The following is a 23,509-nucleotide window of genomic DNA, read 5'->3' on the forward strand; positions in this document are numbered from 1 at the left end:
GCAGATGAAACCGCGAAAAACAGCCAATATTCTCTTTATAAGTATAGCAAGATAACCACAGAACAGAAACAATAAAACAATTTACGTTTATTCAAAATGTATTGTTTCCACATTTGCTTGAATAAATTCTGAAAATATAATGTTAAGTGCTGAAACCATTCGTTCGTGACCACAAAAGCTGTAGACAGTAAAATTTTCGTCGAATGAAATGTACACTAATAATAATAAAGAGGAAACATTTAATTTTAAAATGCTTTTTTTAAATTTTGAATTTAATATTTTAAAATGTTTAAAATATGTTGAGAAATCAATAAATGAACTACCACTTAAAAAAGAAACATTTTGTTTGTTTGTTTGTACCATAAAGGCTCCGAAACTATCGAATCGATTTTGAAAATCTTTCACTATTGGAAAGCTACATTGTCGCCACGCAACAAGGTTTTTATCCCGATAAGGGAAGAATCTTCTCCGGGACGCGGGTGAAACTGTGAGAAAACAGGAAATCTCTATAGATTAAAAATTAGATTTAGATTAAAAAAAATATCTGTGTTATATTAATAGTAATATAACATACAGACATATTTTTTTTGTTTACTGGTATGAAGTGGCAATGGGCAGGCCATATTGCTCGCAGAGCAGATGGCCGATGGGGCCGAAAAGTGCTGGAATGGAGACCACGGACTAGCAAGCGCAGCGTAGGACGTCCACCAACGAGGTGGACAGACGACCGTATAAAGGTCGCCGGTAGACGCTGGATGCAGGTCGCTTCCAACAGGTATCTGTGGAGATCAAAGGGGGAGGCCTATGTTTAGCAGTGGACGGCCTATGGCTGAGATGATGATGATGATGATGATGATGTATGTTTGTTTGTATCCAGCGCTTCTTTGATCCCGGAATGGGCAAAATTCTCCACGGAACGCGAGTGAAATCACGGCAAAACGGCTAGTTCTGAATATACGCACAGAAATATGTAGACGGTGCAATCCTCGTCGAATAAAATTGTAGATAAAATTCGAACTAAAGTGAAATCCGGTCGAATTTCCGCAACTTACTAGTGCAATGTATAAATAATAAGTTCCTTTGTGTCGATACTGTTGAAAACGATTTTAAATTCGATGTTTTATATTCATAGACAACCATTAATATCATAGTGCATAAGTTTACGGTTTCTTTTAAAAGTGTTAGTTAAAAAGTTAATTTCATGTTAAGTTCATTTTTAAGAAATTACAATATCTGTCACAAATATTGTATTTTTATTTTAAGCAAAAGTATGCGTTCTTTTAAAATAGGAATTATTTGTAGGATTTCTCAGTTGCCTATTTGTCTAAAAAAAATAATCTATATGTTTTTCATTTAATCACAAATAGAACTGCCTTCAATTCAATAGCATCAGAACATTAAAAAACAAACGTAACTGCTTAAGATAACTCTATTAAATCTAGTTCGTACCAGTCTCCGGGAATAGTAATAGAATCGAGTGCACTAAATTAAGTATAATCGTATAATCCATATGTTCCGATTCACCACATGAAAAGTAGTGTGAAAATAAATCACTATGAGAATAAAATCGATATATCTATTGAGCTGTAAAATCGGTGTACCGCGTCCGTCCATCGCTCGTTTGTCAAACTAATCAATTTGAACTTAATCCCTTTGTAATAGAATCCAGTTTCCTTCGAAGATTTTGTGGCTTTATATTTTGCATTCGGCTTGAACCCGTGTCGAGGCACGAGTTAGTGAAGATTTTTAGTAAGAAACTGGAAGGAGTTTTATTATAAAGAAGGTAATTTTGAGTTGTTCTTGGAAATAGTCTTACTTTTAAAGAGATAGAATTGGTCATCATTATAATACTGTGTTAAGTTGACATATAGTGACAACTTTGCTAGCTATTAACTCTCGGTGCTTTTCCACTATGTGCCATTTTCGTACTAATGTAAGTACTCTGGAGGTGTATAAATGTTCTTTGGAAATATATAGTTGTCCCCATCAAGCAAATGTAATGTCGCGTAGAAGAAGATTAGATGTGAAAACGATCATTAATTAAATAAATAAATAATTAATAATATTATAATAAATTAAATAAATAATATATATTTAATGAAATAAATAATAATAAAAAAACAAAAGTTCATCTTCCAAACGTGGATAAAACTGTGATTAACTAAGTAAATAAAATATTCATTTACATAACCCGGTCTTAACAAACCGTTTAAAGTTCCTACAAGCAAATATTCAAACTGCAGTTACCACAGTTTAACCATAACGACAGCAATATAAATGCAGTGAGAATATGTTTAACATGGAATCAGGCGATAATGAGCGCTCCTAATGGCTTGAGTCGGCAAAAACATGCGTCTGAGGTAGCGGTGAGAGACGGTGAAAAATCTTTGAAAGATTCTATCATGCAGTTACAAGTAGAGTGATTTTGTGTAAGAACTTTATATGGCTTGCAATTTACTATTTCAGTTCAAGCCGCTTGTAATAATATATAATAATATAATAGTTTTGTATTTGCTCGATTCAAGGTCGAAGCATTAGGACCTATTAGAAAATCACGCTTCTTACCACAGGACACGTAAGATTATACAGACATAGAGTCTTGGTATCATTCACTATTGAAACTGTGCAGAATTGATACCTATTGGAATTAATAAAAAAAATCTATATGAATTCACAAATCTCTTGAGGTTCAAAGTAAATTATAAAAGCCTTTCTTCACAATGTTCTATTAACTACCAAATTAAATAAACTTTTGTCCTATTAGCAATCTAATTAACTGGCTTTTACGTGCCAACACAACCTCTATCCTACTTCACCGTCACGTAAACAGTTTACCCTTTCACAACCTTCACACCACGACCCTTTCCCATTTCTTTTTATCTGCCATCAAAACACCTTTAAAGATAGTTCCGAAACGTAACGTATCTCCAACCGATCTTAATTACTTCCTCTTCTTGGATTATTCAATCAACTGGAACTGAAGCACAAATCTGTATGTGAAAAAGTATGCCAATTTACGCGTTGGGGACGAGGCAATGCTTCAAATAGTGATATCTCAGTCATGCAGTTTCGATTACATCGTTACTCACAAACCCAATAAAATAAGTGTAGACTTTACACCGGACAGTACTGCGGGATTATTCGAAAGAGGTACCGCGGTCTGATACATAAAGGGCTTAAGAAGGAACATGGTGGGTTGTAGTCAGTAAGAGTCTGCCACTCCTTCACGCTGCACCCACAACGGCAGGGGTCATAAAAAAGACAGAACTTACACTTTATGATTTCGTACCTTTAGCAAGGGCACAGCAATGGCGTGTCCTGTTGGCTATATTCTCTAAGTTAATCTTACAAGAAATTGAGACAGTTAGATCGAATGTTACCCCGATTCGGGTCATTATTGAGACCCAATCGTAATCAACATCAAGATTGAAGTCATTAATAAGAATGCTCCAAGTCCGTAAAGCCCTCTTAGCTATTTGTTAAACATTAGCAATTTGATAAGACTTAGCTGTCCCTTTTGTATTTTTGGGAGTTTTAATTTGACTCTTTTTTTTGTTTATCAATCAATGAACACTGCTTTTGTTTATGAAGTTTTAAATTGCTCTCTGTCTTTGCAGGTATGTATCCAGTGTGACGGGGTCAGGATTCCTGATTTTTCTTCTGGCACCTTATTTGCTATTTTATGAAAATGTTAATGTCGTCATCACAAACTTTTTAAGGTATTTTTTTACCCAATCATGGATTAAATATCATAGTCAACTTTCTTAGTCTTCTTAAGGTTGTAGCCAGGCCTGAACGTAGGCAAGCCTTAGTGAGACCTAGTTAATTATATAATATGTCAGTATAAGGACACAGAATCTAAGGTAATTTCCGAGAAATACCCAAAATAATAATACCAGACATCATACCAAAACGACACAGCAAAGATAAAAAAATAAATTCGTAAACATGAAAGGGAAAAATACCTTCAAAAGAATTGGTAAGTCAAATACCTCCCATATTATCTTGAAGGGAAGTAAAAAAATGCTACTTTAGTAGGCATAAATATGTAAATAACACCTGACCCTACTCAATGTGACTACGTTTCATACAACAAATATTTTATTTGAGGGTTCCGTGTAGGATATATATTTAAAAAACCGGCCAAGTGCGAGTCGGACTCGTGCACGAAGGGTTCCGTAAATTACAGTTAAATCAACCTATCTCAAAAACTATAAGAGATACTTTGATCAAACCAAAAATCGTTGAAAGAGTTAATTAGCATGCATCACCTCTATTTTTTAGAATTTTATACCCCGTAGTTATAAAATAGAGGGGGACATACTTTTACGACTTTGAGAGCTGATATCTCAAAACCGTTCACTTTAAGAAAAATGTTTTTAGAAAACTTTATATCATTTTAAAGACCTTTCCATTGATACCCCACACGGGTATGTACATCGAAAAAAAAAATTTCATCCCTCAGTTACATGTATGGGGGGCCCCACCCCCAATTCTTTTTTTTACTATTTAGTGTCATATTTTTGTAGCGGTTCATACAACACATATTCCCATCAAATTTCATCACTGTAGTACTTATAGTTTCCGAGTAAATCGGCTGTGACAGACGGACAGACGGACAGACGGACAGACGGACATGACGAAACTATAAGGGTTCCGTTTTTGCCATTTTGGCTACGGAACCCTAAAAAAGGGATCATCCGCCTAGCTTTAAAAAGGATATTCCTTGAACATTTTGTGTTGAATCTACGTGTTCTGATGTTTGTATGTTATGATGTTGTATTACATAGATAGGTGTAAAAATAAGCTGTGTACTTGTGGTATAATGGGTATCTCAAGATATTTATCGAGAACTCGCTTTTCCCACGATTTTGCACGCGTCCCGAGAAACTTCTTTCCGTACCCGGATAAAAAATAGACTATGTCACCCGGGATAGTGTAGCTTTCAAACAGTGTAAGATTTGGTTAATCGGTCAAGTAGTTTCGGAGCCTTTGAAGTAGGTAACCAACAAACAAGAAAAAAATATATAAGTATAGATTACATGTTTTTATGTGCAGAAATATACCAAAAATATAACTTTTACTTTACTTCTCTATATAAGTGCACTATAAACAGCTTACAACCTCGAACTTGTCCCAACTATTGGCCCTTTCTAAAACTAGATTTGGCAATTACCAATTTATCGCTCCCAGTGGACTCCGACTTCGTTCGGCGAAAGTCCCAATGTCCCACTCACGTTTGACTTCCAAATAAAACTTCGAAAGTCGTTTGATCGTCGCAAATGTAACCTAATCCTGTTTAGATTGAATGTCGCTTCGAGGTATTTTGGTAATAATGTGTCTTTTTAGATTGAATTTAATGGATATTTAGTATGATATTTTATTATGTTTTTTTTTTAGGTTGCTTCAAAAATAGTAACCCTAACAGCTATGTTACTTTCTTACGTACAACTAGCTATTTGCTACCACTTCAATTGTGACCAACACAAATTACGATTTCCCGTACCCGGATAAAATATAGCCTATTATACCCGGAGATAGAGTAGCGTCCCAACAGTGAAATCATTTTTCAAATAGGTTTAATAGTTTCAGTACTATTATGGTACAAACAAACACCTTTTTTTCCTCTATAAACTCACGTCGCTCGCTAGCTGTGTTCATTGAGACATATAAAATGAGATACAAAAAGATTTCAATACCTCGACGACATACCTTACACATCACCAAATAATTTCACATTCACACAAAAAACCCACGCCCTAAAAATCAAGAATTACGTAATTCTTTCCACATCCTCGGGTCGTATGGACCCACTGAGCTGGAAACTGCTAACAGTCGTAAGGACAGGGTTCATTGGTTCCTCAAAACTAGCCACAGTCTAAAATGATTAGGTCAGTCATGCGAGATACATTCGTGTTCATGACTGTCTTGGTCCACTGGTAATGTGTGCTTCGATGTTTGATAGTCTGTGACAGAAAATTCAATAAGGTTTGGAACACGAATTTGAATCACGGTTCAGTTGGTTATGATTCCAGTGTAGGCATTCTAAGTATAATGTGAAAAAAATCTGTCTGTATAAACTAGAGTCTAAGATGTACATATGTTGTATCTATATACTAAATAAATGAACTTTGTCTGAATTAAAAACATATTATAAGGTATTTTATTTACTTATAAAATTAGCTTGTACGACTTGTTAATACGTTGTAATTTTATAAGTTGTGTAACCAACACAGACATCATGTATGTGATTGAATGTTGTTGTTCAGTCAAAAGGCTAGTCGTTTATTTACACGGCAATTTTAACCAGTTGGCTCCGACCTTTATTATTTTATAAATAATGGAATAAAACTTCCTTTATTTAAATGAACATCTAAACGATACTGACATTGCTTAAAATTGGAAGAACTTAACTTCTGCGGCTAAAATACAAAGAACTTATAACATCTAGTACATAAACCATTTTCCTCATAACACAGATGAACTTTAGCTTTATGGACTAAAACCTCGAGACTTTGTTCCTTACTACCATGTTGCAAGACTCAGTATGTTATGGGACTTTTATGTTCTAGTATAAGCGGTTAAAAGTGTCGATTAAACGATTTAATAGCTTCATACTGATGTTATAACTAAAGTCTTGAACAGACTTTATATTTTATCAGTTTATAACGCACCTGTCGTTAGAGTTTGTAAGTTTTTCATTAATACTTATTAAAGATTTTTTAAAAGCTAGTATTCTTTCTACATAACGCATTTTTTTTATATATGCAGCTTTTGGCTACATGAATTATATTCATCCGAGTACCAAAAAACCATTTTCCCCAGCACGGGTGAAATCGGAAGCAAATGCTAGTTACTGAAAATATTCGTATTTTTTATACCAACGGTAACTATATCTTTCCTTTATATTTCTACTACAAAGATAACGACAAAGAAATAGCGATATAGTAGTCCTGTACAAAAAGTTTAGCAGGTCTGTCCCTAAGATAACTGTTATCAGTATGCGTTTAGTCTGATAAGATATGAAAAAACTTTTCCCGTAAGTGCTCTCCGAAGATTTTCGCAAATACCTTATTATAGTGTACTAGCTGATGCCCGCGACTTCGTCTGCGTGGGCAATTTCGTTTATTTGATCGTTCATTGCTCAACCCCCATAGGTGATAACGTGATAATATATAGCCTATGTGTTGAACCAGCCCCCAGGTAATAGTCGTGCAAAATTTGATTTAAATCCATGCAATACTTTTTGAGTTTATCCGGGACAAACATACAGACAAACAGACATACAGACAAAAATTCTAAAAACTACATATTTGGGTTCAGAACCGATTATGGATCACCCCCCAAGTATTCTTTTAAAAAAATATTCAATATACAGTTTTGACTTTCCTATCATTTTATTATATGTATATAGATTTTTATATTGCTGTCATGGTAATGTGTACAGAAGACTGGATAAATTGGGACCCAAAGAATAAGGCAACGAAAAGGTTCCAGGTCAACCCGTTTCCTATCCTCATTCTTCCACCATTAATTCGACACGATTGAGAGCTACCACTCAACCACGTATTACATCACATAATTCGAGTAAGGCTTATAATTTATTCAAACTTCAACCATTTTACCTAACTTCATAATCCAGTCTAACCAGCCAATGGGAAATAGAATGGTGTGTTTACCACAGCTTCCCCTCCCTTTCCCTTCCTCGCTGTCATAATTTCCCACGGGCCTCATAAGACGACGAAGGGATTATTTCAAAAAGGCTACCCTTATTTATGGTGTTATTTTTCAATTGTGTACAAAAAACACTGTCATGTAATACGAATTTTTGTATCATCATCTAACCAGCCTTTTTATAGCAATTTCGTGGTTCGTGCGTTTTCCTCTAGACATTTTTATCTTCTTTATTTAACAATCTTTTAGAGTGTAATTTGGAGTCATATTTCTATGCACAGCAAAATGTAGTGTGTATTCTTTCAAGAGGATCGAACTTCGTTTTATTAGTCGGCATATTCTGTCACATTGCTGGGTAAACGCTCCCCATCTTGTCTCTACACATTAAAATTCTTTGAAACAGCTCACCTATCTCGAAATAGGCGTCTGCGTTGTTACGCCTTTTGATGTCATTCCTTGATGCCTGTCTACTGCGTGATAATCGGACTACCAAAATAAATTAAACAGCCTCATTGGTTTAGTGGCCGCAAGCGTGATCTCCCTGCATGGGAATCAGATCTCGATACATCTATCAAAGATATACGGATTAACAAACTCCATAACCAAAGCAATCAACCCCTAATCTCGATATAAATAGAATATAACTACGATATCCCTTGACACCATATACTCAAATACATCCATACCTACCTACTTTCTTATACTCGTACATCAATCCTTACTAATAATACGAAAATGTGTGTTAGTATCACCTTTAGATGCTGAATATCTTCAAAACCACGAGGATAGCAATTGGTAGCAACAAATGGTAGCTGGAAGCAATTAGGTAGCAACTCTCTATAATGTATTTCGAGAGGATCGGTGAATTGTGACAGCGATACTGACGCAGACGTTAAAATGGCTCAACCGATTGGGATTGTATTTAGAAGAGAGACAAGTAATACTCTGGAAACGGATATATGTAGATTATTTTTTATCTGAGTAAGATACATTCACATGGGTATGGGTCCATTGATAATGGCGCGGTCAGTCCATAGAAGAAGACTGGAAACCGACCATAACATTCGCAAACTGGGCAGATGGGTGTAGTTCTCCAAGGACGCGAGTAAAACCGCGGGTGAAAGCTATTTACTGAATATGTGTGCATTACCTTATTACGGCTTTGGCTCCCACGCTCGGGAACCTATGTAATTGCTGGCGAAATTGTTCCAAATCCCTAAAGGGGAGGGATTAAAGTGGATACAACTTGTATCTGTGGGTATCTTTATGCTATCTTGTTGGGGATGAGCTGAGTGGATGGTGAGGATAAAATTTCTATGTGTCTTGATGGGTGATTCTTTTTGTAAGTTTCGTCAAGTTTCAGCGTATGATGATGATTGCTGCTGCTTTTATCTCATATTTATTTTAGGTCAGGTTCGTTCATTCGTCGTTCAGACATCTGAAATCCGATTTCAATAAAGATACATTCAACCAGTGATGACTTATATATTGCGTAAGCGGTAATTTAACAATTATGCTGAAAAGTTATTGAATTGGAACATACGAAAAAAAAGTGTGTGATTTTCAATTATTTTTATTCGAAAAACGACGTAAACCCTTATGAAAATAATAACCACTTTTATAATTTCTTCATAGCACAAAACTGCAACTTGAGACTCTACTCAATAGTTCTTATAATTTTTTTTTAAATAATACACCCAAACTGTGTCAAACAATTCCACCCTTCAATTTATCATAAAACTAAAACGCGACAACGATTTAATAATGCTTTAATGTTATTTGTTCGTAATGTTCAATGCAACTCGTAACGTCAGCTTCATTGTGTAATTTGAGCGAGTAACGATCGCGCGGTAATTGTGCGATCATTCTATATTGGTTTCTTGTGAGATGTTGGCTTTGAAACAAAGTTTTAAAAGGGGCTATAAACAAATGATCTTCTTTTAGTTGGGTGTTATTTATTTATACTTATATCGGGATATACGTCCCTTGGCTAGTGGAATCTTGAGGTTATTGAGAATGTTCGAAATTGTTGAGAAAAGTATGCCTATAGTATGCCATATAGCCCTGATCGTCACATTAGTTCTTAGCTAGACACATGACATAACCATGATTGAAATATAATTTCTCTATCGAAATTATTATTTTGTTTTATATGAAACATACTGTTTACAATATTTATCGTAAATTAGTATCTCTTAAAAAGTATATCTTAGACACCAATGACTGTGTTTCGGATGGCACGTTAAACTGTAGGTCCCGGCTGTCATTGAACATCCTTGGCAGTCGTTATGGGTAGTCAGAAGCCAGTAAGTCTGACACCAGTCTAACCAAGGGGTATCGGGTTGCCCGGGTAACTGGGTTGAGGAGGTCAGATAGGCAGTCGCTTCTTGTAAAGCACTGGTACTCAGCTGAATCCGGTTAGACTGGAAGCCGACCCCAACATAGTTTGGGAAAAAGGCTCGGAGGATGATGATAGTATCTCTTAAAAAGGGTCGAATATCATCCCATAATTAACCAAAACACCAATTTAACACAAACAACCGCAACCAAATCCTTCGGTAATCTCTTTAATAAGACAATTCACTGAAGTCGACCTCTGAACGTAATGAGCTCGTTCAAAAAACCTCTCGACGTCAACTCGAGCCGGAGCAATCAGTTGCTAATTGCGATTTACATAATGATGACACTTATTAAAACTGCGTTTGAGCTTGGAAAATTACTTGATCTTGAGATTGAATAAGAAAAGATTTCTTGGGCTTATTTGTAACTAGCTTCAGCCCGCGGTTTCTCACCAGTCCCGAGTGGCTGGATAGTGCCAAAAACTATCCTATGTCTCTCTACCGGCTCTAAGCTACCTCGCCTCAAATTTTTGCTTAAACGGTTCTGCCATTCTTGAGTTACAAGTAGTGTAACTAACACGACGTCCTTTTATTTATATAGAGAGAAATAAATTAGTATTTATTTCAAGAGCCGGATCGTCTCAAAATTAACCAAAACAACTATTTAAGATAAATCCAATTCACTCAAGTCGACCTCTGAATGTAATGAGCTCGTTCAAAAAACCTCTCGGCGTCAACTCGAGCCAAAGCAATCAGTTGCTAATTGCGATTTACATAATGATGACACTTATTAAAATTATTATCAGGCATTATTTCTATTAAGATGAACTGCAATTCCTAATTCACTGCGAAAAGTTTACCCTGACATACAGAGATCAAAAATTGCGATAATATTTATAAAAGAATTAGTATAGTGTTACGCTGTCGCTAATGACTACTTGAAGCATCTTTGAGCATCAACTTGGCATCGAGCCAGTAAACCACTAGCCTGAACAAGTGTAAATCCCATTTGTGATGAGCTCGGCTTTCACATTTTATTATGATTATTTTATATAAGTTTTGTAGCCTGGTGGTGTTCGCCTTTGTTGTAAATTTTATGTGGGATTGGCTAATTACATATTTTATGTTTAACTATATCAAGAAGAGTATGAAGTAGCTAAATAATCATTGCTGTCAAATTTTTAAAAGTAACGGCCGTTCTATATCTAGTACAGAAATAAACCTACAGATAGGTTTTTGAAATCTACATTTAATCGGAATAGCACAAACTCTCCACACTTGATATATAATATTATTTATTATGTACCTACACTAACTTACATTAAGAAAAAAAAACGAAAATATTTAAAAGTTTAGGTGACACAATGAGCGGTCTTATCGTTAACAGCGATCTCTTACAGACAACCAACTTGCTTGTGGAAAATTAGGGAAATGAGGAGGAGGTCTAGTAATTTACCTACTCTTATAAAATGTAATTTACCTAGTCTTTGTAAAATGTAAAACATAATCACAGCCCTTGATGTAAATAAATTAAGAAGTAAAATATAAATCTACAACTCAAATCCAGTGTTGCAATACGCCACAAAATTCCATACCTATTTAAAATTTAAATAAATTCGCGAACGTGTGTCCACCTTTCATATGTAAATGCCAGTACCGCATTACCATACTTTTTTTCGGAATTGGCAACATTTTTACACGAATCTTGATTACCGCGGAGTTTTTAGTGCTGATTTTGGGTATTTTCTCTTTGGATTTGAGCCCTTTTGATCATAATCTGTAACTGATAAAATGTATTTAGTATCTATCACTGTTTGCATTAATTACAATCTTAACTAATGGGGAAAGCACATTTACATAATTATCTTAGGCGAACTCGCCGAATATACCAAAGAATGTTTTATTTTTTGTTCAGAAAAAATCTTTTGGTACGTTATATCTTATGAAGTTACAGATATATGCAATGCCGTCCTTGACTTTCAGAGAAGTATGTTTATTTACTACAAGAGAATCATTCAGCATAGAATTTACATAAACCGGGTTTAATGAATACATTTTTCCCATTCCAAATACTTGGAAAAAAGTGACCCAATTACTCCTACGAGATGTAACAGAAATCAAGTCTTATTTCATTTCCATAATACATGCAAACACAGTTTTATTCACCCAAGCAAAAAATATTTCCAGGCCAAATTCCTAGCAGTAACAACAATCTTTCATCTGAAAAATCTCGCGAAAAAATCTTCCATAACATCCTAAAACATGCGTAATTTCACATATTCATGAAATTTTATCTAGAGAATTTCCACGACTTTCTTCTTATATTTTAACGCCTTCAGGATAAGCGTACACTAGAGACCCGAAAACCCCGAAAGTTAACCCGATGGTTTGCTTTTTTTTTTTGAAATTTAAGTCAAAGTCAAAAAGTTTATTGAATTTAGGCTAGTTTTTATAATGTGCGTGTAATAAATATGAAATGTGCTGCATTTTATATTTTTGTGAAATGAAAAACTGGCCCCATATCACGTCTTATACCAGGTAAATACCTGATCTTTGTAATGTGCGTACTACCATTAACCTTCATAATGATTTATGAGCCCAAACAACCTATCGGCCGACTAAAAGTTTGCCGTATATATACTCTAAAACGAAGTGAATGTATGTTATATTACCGCTAAACGAAAGGAGATGAAGAGCCAACTAATTTCCGCTTCTGGAGCGAACATTCTAGAATACCGTGTTCAGGTACCTACGTGAGAGAAAATCTTAAATCTTATCGCATCATTAAAACGAAGGGCATTATAAACTGACGTGTATGTACTTACGTGCTTTAAGTGAAAATTTAAACTGTGACAGTACTGATTTTTAGTTCGTTTTTCCTGCTCTTGTCTAATGATGATAAATGTCTCTTGTGTTATTACTCGAAGAGTTCATTGTTTTATTCGAAAAGAGTTTCCTAGAATTCGTATTACCAACAAAGATTAACTAACTACTAACATATATTGTACAATTAATAGCATTAAAATGTAAACAGTTTTTCAGAAATTGTAAAAGCAAAAAATATTGCTTGTAAATGTCACAAAGCTTCTAGAAGACATCGACTTCCAGAGCCAGAGGGTCAAAATATTTATTTATTTCAGTATTTTTGGTTTACCGTATTTTTTTTTCCTTTTTGTCAAACTCAGTAACACTTTGTCTAATCTAATAATAGAACTAAATACCTCAGCTTAAAGATACCACTTACTTCTACGTCATCATACATACTAAACAAATACACACACATATATACCAAACAATAGGAACACGTTATTTCAGACCATTATCTTATCCTCAGATGAAGATAAGAATAGCATTTTCGCTTACACATCTTTACTTTTATCTCCCCACTATAAGGAAAATGGGCCGCATTCATACCTCCATGTAAGTTGATGTTCCCTTAAAAGGTATCTTTTATTTTCATACTAGCTTCTATGTAGGTGAAACTGGCATTATAATAGGAAGAATAACAATTAGAGACACACGGCAAACTTTTAGTCGGCCGATAGTTTGTTCGGGCTCATAAATCAGTATGAAGATGGTAGTACGCACATTACAAGAATCAGGTTTTTAGCCGGTATCAGACCGACTAATACTTTGATTGAATTTATCTCGGTACAGGAAGAAATTCCTTTGGGCGCAGCTGAAACCACGTTTAATCGGTTAGTTTTTGATAAAAGTATGACTGTTATTCCTAAACTTTTAATCACTACATAGGTACATTGAGTACTAAATTAACAACATTTTTTCCCTAACATCTATACTTACCTCGTAGCAAACAAGCATTTTTTACAAACACTTTTCTGTTGATCATTAGATACCCGCGTCTCGAACCTTTGCCCCAATCTCATTTAGTGACGTTTTAAGAACTGAGTGCTCGCTCCTGACTCCTTATAAATTCATGAGATCCTAGTACCTATCTTAGCAGAGTAATCTTTAGGAATGTTTTTTTTTTGAGATTTTAGCCGCTGTGGTTGTTATTTTTGAAGTAGCTTGTTTGTTTTGTGAATAATTAATGTAGATTTGGCAATTTATTAAAAGTGCAAAATTTTTTACCCAATATTATGCGTACTTATATTAAAAACGCAAATATACCCCTAATATCGTCTATCCGTGTATCGCTCTTTATAGGCAAAACTACTGAACCAACCCAGATAGTCTATTTAAACCTCAGAAAGGATATGGGCTACTATTAAGCCTGGTGCGGGAAATAAATATGTGAAGTAAACTTGTTAAACATATGGCACCGGAGGGGCACCTAGTACTCAATCTGTACTAATATTATAAAGAGGAAAACTTTGTTTGTTTGTTTAGTTGTAATGGATAAACTCAAAAACTACTGGACCGATTTTAAATATTCTTTCACCATTAGAAAGCTATATTATCTGGGAGTAATATAGGCTATATTTTATCCCGGTGCGGGCAGTAACACCTACGGGACGCGGGTGAAACCGCGGGAAAACGGCTAGTAAATATATATTAATATCTTGTTCATCTATCGATATTTACATACCTATTTCATTTACTACGTAGGTGTAACCACAAGGCTTTTCTACCTAATATACCTTCAGCTAATTGTCCCCAATATTTCACAATAGGTACCCGTACCTACAGAATGTACTAGAAGCTTCGAACCTTAATAAATCACCATCTATTTTCGGTAATATCGAGTTACATGTGTTCTGGAAAGTTCTGTGGGTTGTCCGACATTAATATTCGTGTCCGAAGCGTAGTTGTCGTTTGTTTTGACGCTAAAGAATCGAAGCGTTACGTTATTAAAGGCCCACGTACTTGGGTAAGGTATTGCGTGGTTAGTCTTGATACCCAAGTGTTTACATGGTAAGTTCATATTTTTAATGGTAGTATTAGGAAAGGTTCATATCTGACAGAAAATGCGTCGAGTGTAGGTATCGTAAATGTATGATCGACACACGCATCATCGGTTAGGTGTGAATGATTGAATGTTTGATCGTTTATTTGTCTGTATTGGCGTTACGCGACCGATAAAAAAGCGACGCATGTTTCGTCAGATGAACCTTCCCTTATTGTGGGTTGGCCTTAAAATACATAGCAAGGAATTAAGTTTATCAAATTGCAACTTTTTGATTTAGCTATATTCTTATGCACCTGTAATAAGGGAATTCTGGCTGTTTTTAATTGATTTTTTAAGATAAAAAACCAAGAAAGCCTCCCTACATCAAAAAAGGTTGATTAATTTTCGAATCTCATACATTATTGAAACGCAACATATATTGTGAACCTTAGAATAAAATTACTTATTACTTCCTCCCCCTTCCTTCCCCCTTTTTTGTTAGTATTCCACACATTATGCGGGTGTGACAAGCGCGTTACTATAATATAACACTGATGGGAGAAGGCAACAGATGTTTTCTGAAAATAACATTTTTTTACTTAGGTATCTACGTTTTTTTTTATATATTTAGGGATCTATTTTTTGGGGATATGTTATATTTGAAGAGACAAGTTTGTGTTATATTTAAAGCTACAGATTGTATTTGACGCTATGGAAATAATTTGTTCCTGTAAAGAATTCATTTCGGACAGAATCTGTTTTATGAATCGTAATTTTTCAGCTAATCAATCGCAGCTATTAATATGGATGCTAACATTCCCATTATTTTATTAAATGACTAGCTGGTCCCCGCAGTTTCACCCACGTCGAAAAGGAGACTGCAACTTCCCGAGACCAGATGAAAAGTAGTCTATATCCTTTCTTAAGTCTCAAGCTCGGACCTAGCCTATAATGTGCCCATCTAAATCGTTTCAGCAGTTTTGGCATAAAACTATATGTAACCACGTCGACATAAATTAAACAAACAGAGTATCTTTGTTTTTATAAATATGTATATGTTATATTCGATTCTAATTCGATTATATTTAAGCCAATAATCACTTAAAACAAAAGAAAAGTTAAAAATAACCACAAAAAAAACAATTCAAGTGTTACACAAAAATTTTACACGTCCCAAATCTCCGACAATCTAATCATTTATAACAAAGCTAAAGCATGAATTTTCCAGCTTATTGCATGAGCAAACATTTACGTAAAGAACGCCTTTCTCTTTTAAGCGGTACACACATCGGATGAGAGCAAGCGAACCGTGGAAGTACCCCGTTGTTGTGTACTCCCCTTTATATTGTTATCTGTTCAGTTGATTTTGAGAGGTAGGAGAGGCTTAAAGGTGATATCAGACGCTTCATTTTCGCCCTTCACTTGGAACGAAATGTCTGAACATAAAATGAAACATGAATGCAGTATGAAAATGATTGAAAGTGAAAATGAACAGTCTGAATACAGAAGAGGTTTGACCTACCAGGGCCAAAGCCTGCCGTGGCTGCGTTTTTCGAAAGAGTTACCGCGGCTTTGATACATAAAGGTTTTTTTTTAAAGACGTCAAAAATCATCAAATGACCCCTCCCGCTGTGCGTTAGCAGCGGTGAGGGAGTGTCAGACTCTTACTGACTAAAAACCGTCGTGTTCCGTCATGGGCCTTTCATGTACCAGGACCGCGGTAACTCTTTCGAACAATCCCGCAGCGACACATAAAGGCTTAAGAAGGATTCATGTTCCTTCTTAAGCCTTTATGTTTTAGTCGGTAAGAGTGTGACACACCCTCACGGTGAACCCACACAGCGGGAGGGGTTGGTGTTTTTTTTTTTTGTGACATTTGATGATTTCCCATAGAAAAAAAGCATTGTCGTGTGAACATGGAGTGATAGAAAAGTGAAGCATTCACTCGAGTGTCTGATATCAGCTTTACTGATGTAAATTGTGACATTGACAAATTCACCTACTAAGGGCTTCTTAGAATTTAGGCTTTTGAGAATTCTCCATTTGTCTGTGTAAGCTGTTTTACGTAGATTTTGTATGAGTAATGGCGTGATTATCAACTTGTTGAATTGTGTCAATTTATAGGTTTTGGAACGAGTTTTAGTTGACATTTATTTAATAAAGTGAGCTTATTCTAATTGTAATTTAAAATAACTAAGTAAGCCATTCCTCTTATGTGGTGTTAGTAATTAAAAGTTATTAACTTCAATAAAGATGACTAACTTCTCTATATTAACGTCACTTAACTCATTTTACTTAGACCGGGATTTCGGTCCGCCTCGGGAATCGAACCCGAGATCTATTACACAGCAGTGGTGCTTGCGACCACTAGTTCAACGAGGCAGTTATTTACTTCCTAAAAACTGAATGAATACAGTGTATTTTATTCAGAGCTACATAAGTCAAAATAACGTTCCCATATCCCTTTAACCTAAACACTTAAAACCAACATCAGACACTGAAATCAATATCATCAGAATTGCAATAAACAAAAATCCGACAGATCGACGTCGGCAAATAACCACAGTCAATCTAATTCTACGACAAATCGAATAATTTACCCTGGCGAATGTAACACCCGAATAAGGGTAGGTAACGTGGAGAACAGAATATATAAGCAGAGATGTCATAACGCAAGAGCCAAAATGCGGTGTTCGAGGCTCGAGGAACGTTACTAGCTCAGCTCATACACGCCTTCTATGGAAACCGCCCTTTATTTTCAAAGTAAAATCACCAATAAACCAAGACCAATCATTAATTGGATAAGGAAACCGAACTTATTGTTAGTTCTAGCAACTGATCACGCCAACAGTTTGTTACTTGACCTATCTCCAATGGCATCTCCACTATCTTTCCTTCCTCCATGGTAGTTACACATCATAATATGTAATTCCCCCGATCTCCCCCATCCCTTTTACCCCCGAATAATTAACGAGGTGCGAAACGAAATGATTAAATCCAACGTGTAAATATTTTATTGGACGAAAGTCTACATGTACGTGGGTTTTTTAAAAAGTTTCCGTTGAAGGACGTGAGTAGGGCTGTCTAGTGCGTAAATAAATTTATCGATAAAGTCTACAGCTTATTTGAGTACCTGAATTTTGTGCTAACATTTTTTAAATCGAACCCTCGTTTTTGTTAAATAAATATTTGCTCTCCCGATATATCGTTCAATTTTGAAATGTCAACAAGTTAATTATAAGTGACCTTAGATAAATTATTTTAATGTAAAATGTTTTATTTGGAGCTAATTTGGAATTCTGTTAATTTTAAGTTACAATTACGGTTAAAACAAAGGCAGTTAAAAAGTCAGAAGATTTACGCGGTTTGTTCATAATGGGACTGTCAAGTCTGTCCCTCGTAACTTTGCTATTCTGTAATATGTATATTGTTGTATTTAGGTACTGTTAAACAAAGCAGTCAGTTTTCTTTTTCAGATTGCGTCATAATTAGTGAATTGGCCTCTGGTACTAAAGGTCACGGGTATGCATGAACATGGGTGTTTTTTTTTTATTGTGTGTGTTTATATGTAGGTATATTAAGTAAGAAAGTAGGTATATAAGTATATTTATCAGTTATCTAGTACCCATGTTACAATATATGCTTAGTTTGGAGCTTAGTAATGTTGTGTGAATGAGTCCCCTCAAAGTGTTTTATTTTAAGTACTTATTACCCTGAAAAATATAGAAAGTTTTTCTCTAGATATGAGACCACAATTGCAACAATCTGCCTACATAATTTCCTAGGTAACTGTCACATAAATTAAGAACCAGCCAAAAATATTCATTTATAGCAACATCCCATTTCAATAAAAATAAATAATACCAACCAACATTTTACAGGCTAGGCATTTTAATAGCGTCAATATTTCTTAGAAAAGCTAATAAATAAGAAATATCGTAGGCAACATGGGCATCCCTATGTAGGGACAGAATAATATTTTTTCGTACGTATACTATTAGTTTTGTGTCACTAGTATATTTTGTTAGGAATTGACAACTGTTTTTTTTTTAGTTTGCGTAGGTATTAAAGCTAGCTGGGCTAAGGAGGTCTGATAGACAGTCGCTCCATCTAATACAATGGTACAGTCAACTTCAGGTCAGTGGTAACAGTTTGATAGAAAAATCGTACTTATTACTATTGAGTTAAGGTGCATGACAGTTACCACTGATGTGCAGTCTACCGTACTCAGCTGCATCAGTTTAAGACTGCTGACCCCAACACACTTTGAGAAAAGTCTAGGCAGGTGATGAACGTTATAGACACACAGACAAACGGACAGGGTAGCCTGTTAGAAGTAATTTGCCTTTGGATATATGATCCTCAAAATGCACCTAAATTACACAAGTTTCAAAGTTGGCTAATGTATCGGCCTAGCGATCGAAAGTTGGTGAGTTCGATACCCACCACTATCCACAAGAATCCACACAGATAGAAAATAATTATGACTGGTTTATTGCAATTTGTTAATAAGAAATTATAACACATTTTCCAGCAGTCGAAGAAGTTATTTTCGTCATATTTATCACACTCCGTCAAATACACAGATTGGATCTGATAATGAATGTATTGAACAACAAAGGCATTATTGACAAAATTAATTAATCCTTCGCATTCTTCCATTCAGTTGCAATATGTGAGTGAATGAGTGAATGGATGAACGAGTGAATGATTAATTGATTTCGTCAATCGTTTACGCCATTTTTGACATGGTTTAATAACGATTTTTAATTGAGTGACTTATTTCTATGAAAATTTACGTTAATGTCAGTCACATAAGATTATACTCATTTATAAAACTGTTTGCGATGCCTACGAACCATTTTAATAATTACACACTAGCCGTTTTCCCGCGTCCCGTGGGAACTACTGCCCGCACCGGGATAAAATACAGCCTATATTACTCAGGAAGAGTGTAGCTTTCCAACACTTTAAGATTTTTTTAAAACAGTTCGGTAGTTTCGGAGCCTTTAAGGTACAAACAAAAGAACAAAAAATTAATATATTAAGTAGGTATAGATTTATTCAAAATCAAAGACCTATTAACTTATAGAGGTGGCCAATCTAAATAGTTCACAAACAGACAGCATCCAAACTAGGAACTAATATGAAAACTTGTAGCTTCTCTCCTAGCCGAGGAAATTAACTGATCACTATCTATCAAGCCAACATGTTTATGATTTTGAACAGCTGAGCGAAACTCCAATGACGATGTAACTACAATTATTGAGGAGTAAAGTTGGGCGAAGTTTAAAGTATGACCGATAGTACTGTTGTGGATGTGGACACAATGAAAATATGATTTGATAATAAATCTGTATTTGCCATTAAATGGAATTATTCCAAAAAACTGAAAAAATATAAGTATTTATGAAATAGTTCCATCTACCAGAAAGTTACGTAGAGGTCAATGGCCCTATCTACTAGTATCTATGTAGTTGTATCGGCGTATACAAGACTTTAAGAAAAAATACAAATACTAAAATCTTAACAAGGTTGTACTTACCTAGGTACAGAAAACTTGTCTGGACAAGAAGATTGTAAAATGTTAAAGGTCAGTTTACACCAGATAATATTATTTGAACATCAACAAAATTCCTCAAAAATACACGAAAAAAAGTACGCACTTCCAACACAAAAGCTTAAATCAAGCGAAGGGGACTTTCTTAACTTTCAATGAAAATTCTATTCGCACTCTATTAATCAAACATGAACCTTCTGTGTTCACACAAAAGGTTTAATATGGAGTACGCTTGACAATTTGAAAGCCTTGCAAATGATTGTTACTTTTGTCAGCGAATAGAACACAGTAGCTGCACACTGTAGACTAAACAGTCGCCCGACAGTTGGCCCGATGGTTAGAAAAAACAGCCTTACTATACATCTGTTGAATACTTGTCTAAAAAAGTGTGGCTGCAAAACGGACCCTATTTCAACGTCATAATCTGTCATTTTTTTAGACAAGTGTTCAACAGACGTTTAAAAGGTTTGTGGTACGACGGTTATTGTTTAAGTTTTTAGCCGGTCTGATACCACCCATATAGCTGATCGCTGTAATATGCGTACTACCATTCATCTTCATTTATGAGCCCAAACAAAATGTTGGCCGACTGAAAAATTTGCAGTGTGCGACTCCTCTTAATTGTGATTCAGATGACAATGGACAAACTTGATTCAAGATTGGAAAAGATGGGTTTTTAAAGGAAATAATGGAAGAATTGTAAAGGTAGGGAAAGATACTCGATGTAAAGAAAGAGGTATGAAGTAATTCCCCACTTTGTAAGGTTTCTTTTTGTTGGAAATCGTATGGCATATTGAACATTATTTTTTGCGAACGGATATTTTTTACTTTTAGTTTCGGTTCAATTTTGGTGACGTAGTTAAATTAGGGTCTAATTAGAAAAGTTTATAGTCGGGTCCAGATGGCCTAAGCGATAACATTAATCTAGAAATCTAGATAAATGCTCTACATTTAATATTTTACGTATCAAACATAAAATCTTTTCGTTTTACGTAATCATATAAGTGTAGAGTATCATTTACCACTTCGTCTCTTGTGTCAAAGGTATTAACCATCTCTCCTCAAGAAAGCCAATCCTAAGAAGCATTATTTACAGTTCCCTAAACCGCAAAAACAAAACGAATAGTGTTTCTGAAATAACATAACGTAACAAGCTGTCAACTCGGCTTTTCCTTAATCAGGAGGAACTTCAAAAGCAATAACATACGGGCACGTTTGAACATTTTTCTTTTACCCAAAAACAAAAAGGAAAATAATGCTCAAAGACATTAAAAAGAATGAGACCACAAAACTTATACAACTCTAAAGTAAGTTCTTGGTTAATAAATAGACTCGAAAAAGTTTTGTACTACAAAAATATAGAAATGTTTCGGAGGCACGATAAACTGTAGGGCCCATCTGTCATGGAAGATCTTTTGCAGTTGTTACGAGTAATCACAAGCCAATAAGTCTGGCAACCAATCTTACCTAAGAGTATTTGGTGGCCCAGGTAACTTGGTTGAGGAGGTGGCTTGTAAAATACTAGCACTCAGCTGCAACGGTAAGACTAGTAGCCGACTTTAACATAGTTGGGAAAAGGCGAGACAAATGACGTTAATCATTTTTCTTTTAGCCTAAAACAAAAAGTATAACATTAAGTTCAAAGACATTGAATAGAATGGGACCACAAAACACATACATAACTCCGTTTAATAAATAAATAGACTTGAAAAAGTTTTGTACTACAACAATATTACTAAAATAAACTGAAGTTAGTACTACGTATTGTAGGCCAGCTATATCCCTGTCACTGTCTTACACATGTCAAATTACTACAGCTAGACGGGGACAGAAATAGACCCTAAAGTACTAAGCTGCTTATTATCTCGGCCTAGTCTCAGCCTAAGAATTTTGAATCTGACCCATATTGTTTGTTCCTAAGTGTAATATTTAGGGTCAAAGCGATAAAAGAATTTTAAAGCTCCATATAACTATTTTGAATGGTAGAACTACCATCAATCTAAATTTATTTCATCCTAACTTCAAATTAGGCGGAGAAAATAGGGGCAAAAGTTTCAAACTACATTTTTCTAAGCGATGAAGCGAAATTAAGGATGATTCCAGAATATTTTAGGTAAAGTTGGAAGGCATAATAGATATTTTTTGTGAAGGTTCGGTTCACGTAATTTTCTCCGCAGGTTCTCTTTTGAAACGAATTACAATCATGTCTGTTTTTGCAGATTGCATTTACATTTTATACAAATTTGGATTTATACCAAATACTGTATTGCTTCCAACTCTGTTACACAAGAAACTTACTTAACTGGTCTCTTACTACCTACTTATGTATAATTTTGTTCTGTTCCAGGATAGTCGGCGTTGACGCCGGCCTGGCATGACGCGTCCACTACGTCCCGCCTCGCCCCTACACCTCTGCTCACCCCTCTACGATCCAACCTTGAACATACTAACTACCCTCCTCTCCCTCTCCTTCTTACTACTACCCATAGCCAACACACAAATGGTCCTAACAAATAAAAACAAAAATATCACAAACGAAATTAATCTTAATCTTAATTATACTAAAGTAGAAAAATATACAATCACACCAAAAAATGAAGGAAACGAGCTTATTAATACAGTAAGTAGCAAAAACTATCAAACACTCATAGACAGATTTAGAAGAAAAGAATTCATTACTACAGAAAATACTAATATAGCAAATAATACACTTGATATTGAAGAATATCAAATAGATCTTGAATTAGATGATGATAGCGACAAAGGTGGTTTAGACAACAATTCTATGGAAAAACTTCGTGTAGACGATGAGACTAGAACGAAAATATTCAATGATTTCTCTAAAACAGTTAAAATTAACAAGAACCAATCCAAAATTGATGTTGTTAGTGAAACTAATGGGACACGAGATAGTGTTGAGATGAAAGCAGAAGTACATGCCAAAGATATAAAGGGGCTCTCGAATGAATCATTAGGATTCCCCACACGGTTTCCCACATCCTATCATGTTCCTTCAATTACGGATGTTCAACAAACGCCACGGCCGAGCTTTCTAGACGGTAAGTCAATTTAAACCTTATATCTTCT

General features: G+C 35.1%; 1 protein-coding gene across 1 annotated transcript in view; it reads left to right on the forward strand.

The window, feature by feature from the left end:
• LOC110382340 (gamma-aminobutyric acid type B receptor subunit 2) overlaps positions 1 to 23,509 on the forward strand; it is a 165,091-nt gene that overhangs the window by 76,969 nt on the left and 64,613 nt on the right. Inside the window, exon 2 of the mRNA XM_064037364.1 lies at positions 22,770 to 23,481. Within this exon, the coding sequence (XP_063893434.1) occupies positions 22,797 to 23,481 (685 nt within the window). The 5' untranslated portion in view covers positions 22,770 to 22,796. The remainder of the gene's footprint in view (positions 1 to 22,769; positions 23,482 to 23,509) is intronic.

The sequence above is a fragment of the Helicoverpa armigera genome, chromosome 13, assembly GCF_030705265.1.
Source record: "Helicoverpa armigera isolate CAAS_96S chromosome 13, ASM3070526v1, whole genome shotgun sequence".
Taxonomy (NCBI): Eukaryota; Metazoa; Arthropoda; class Insecta; order Lepidoptera; family Noctuidae; genus Helicoverpa; species Helicoverpa armigera.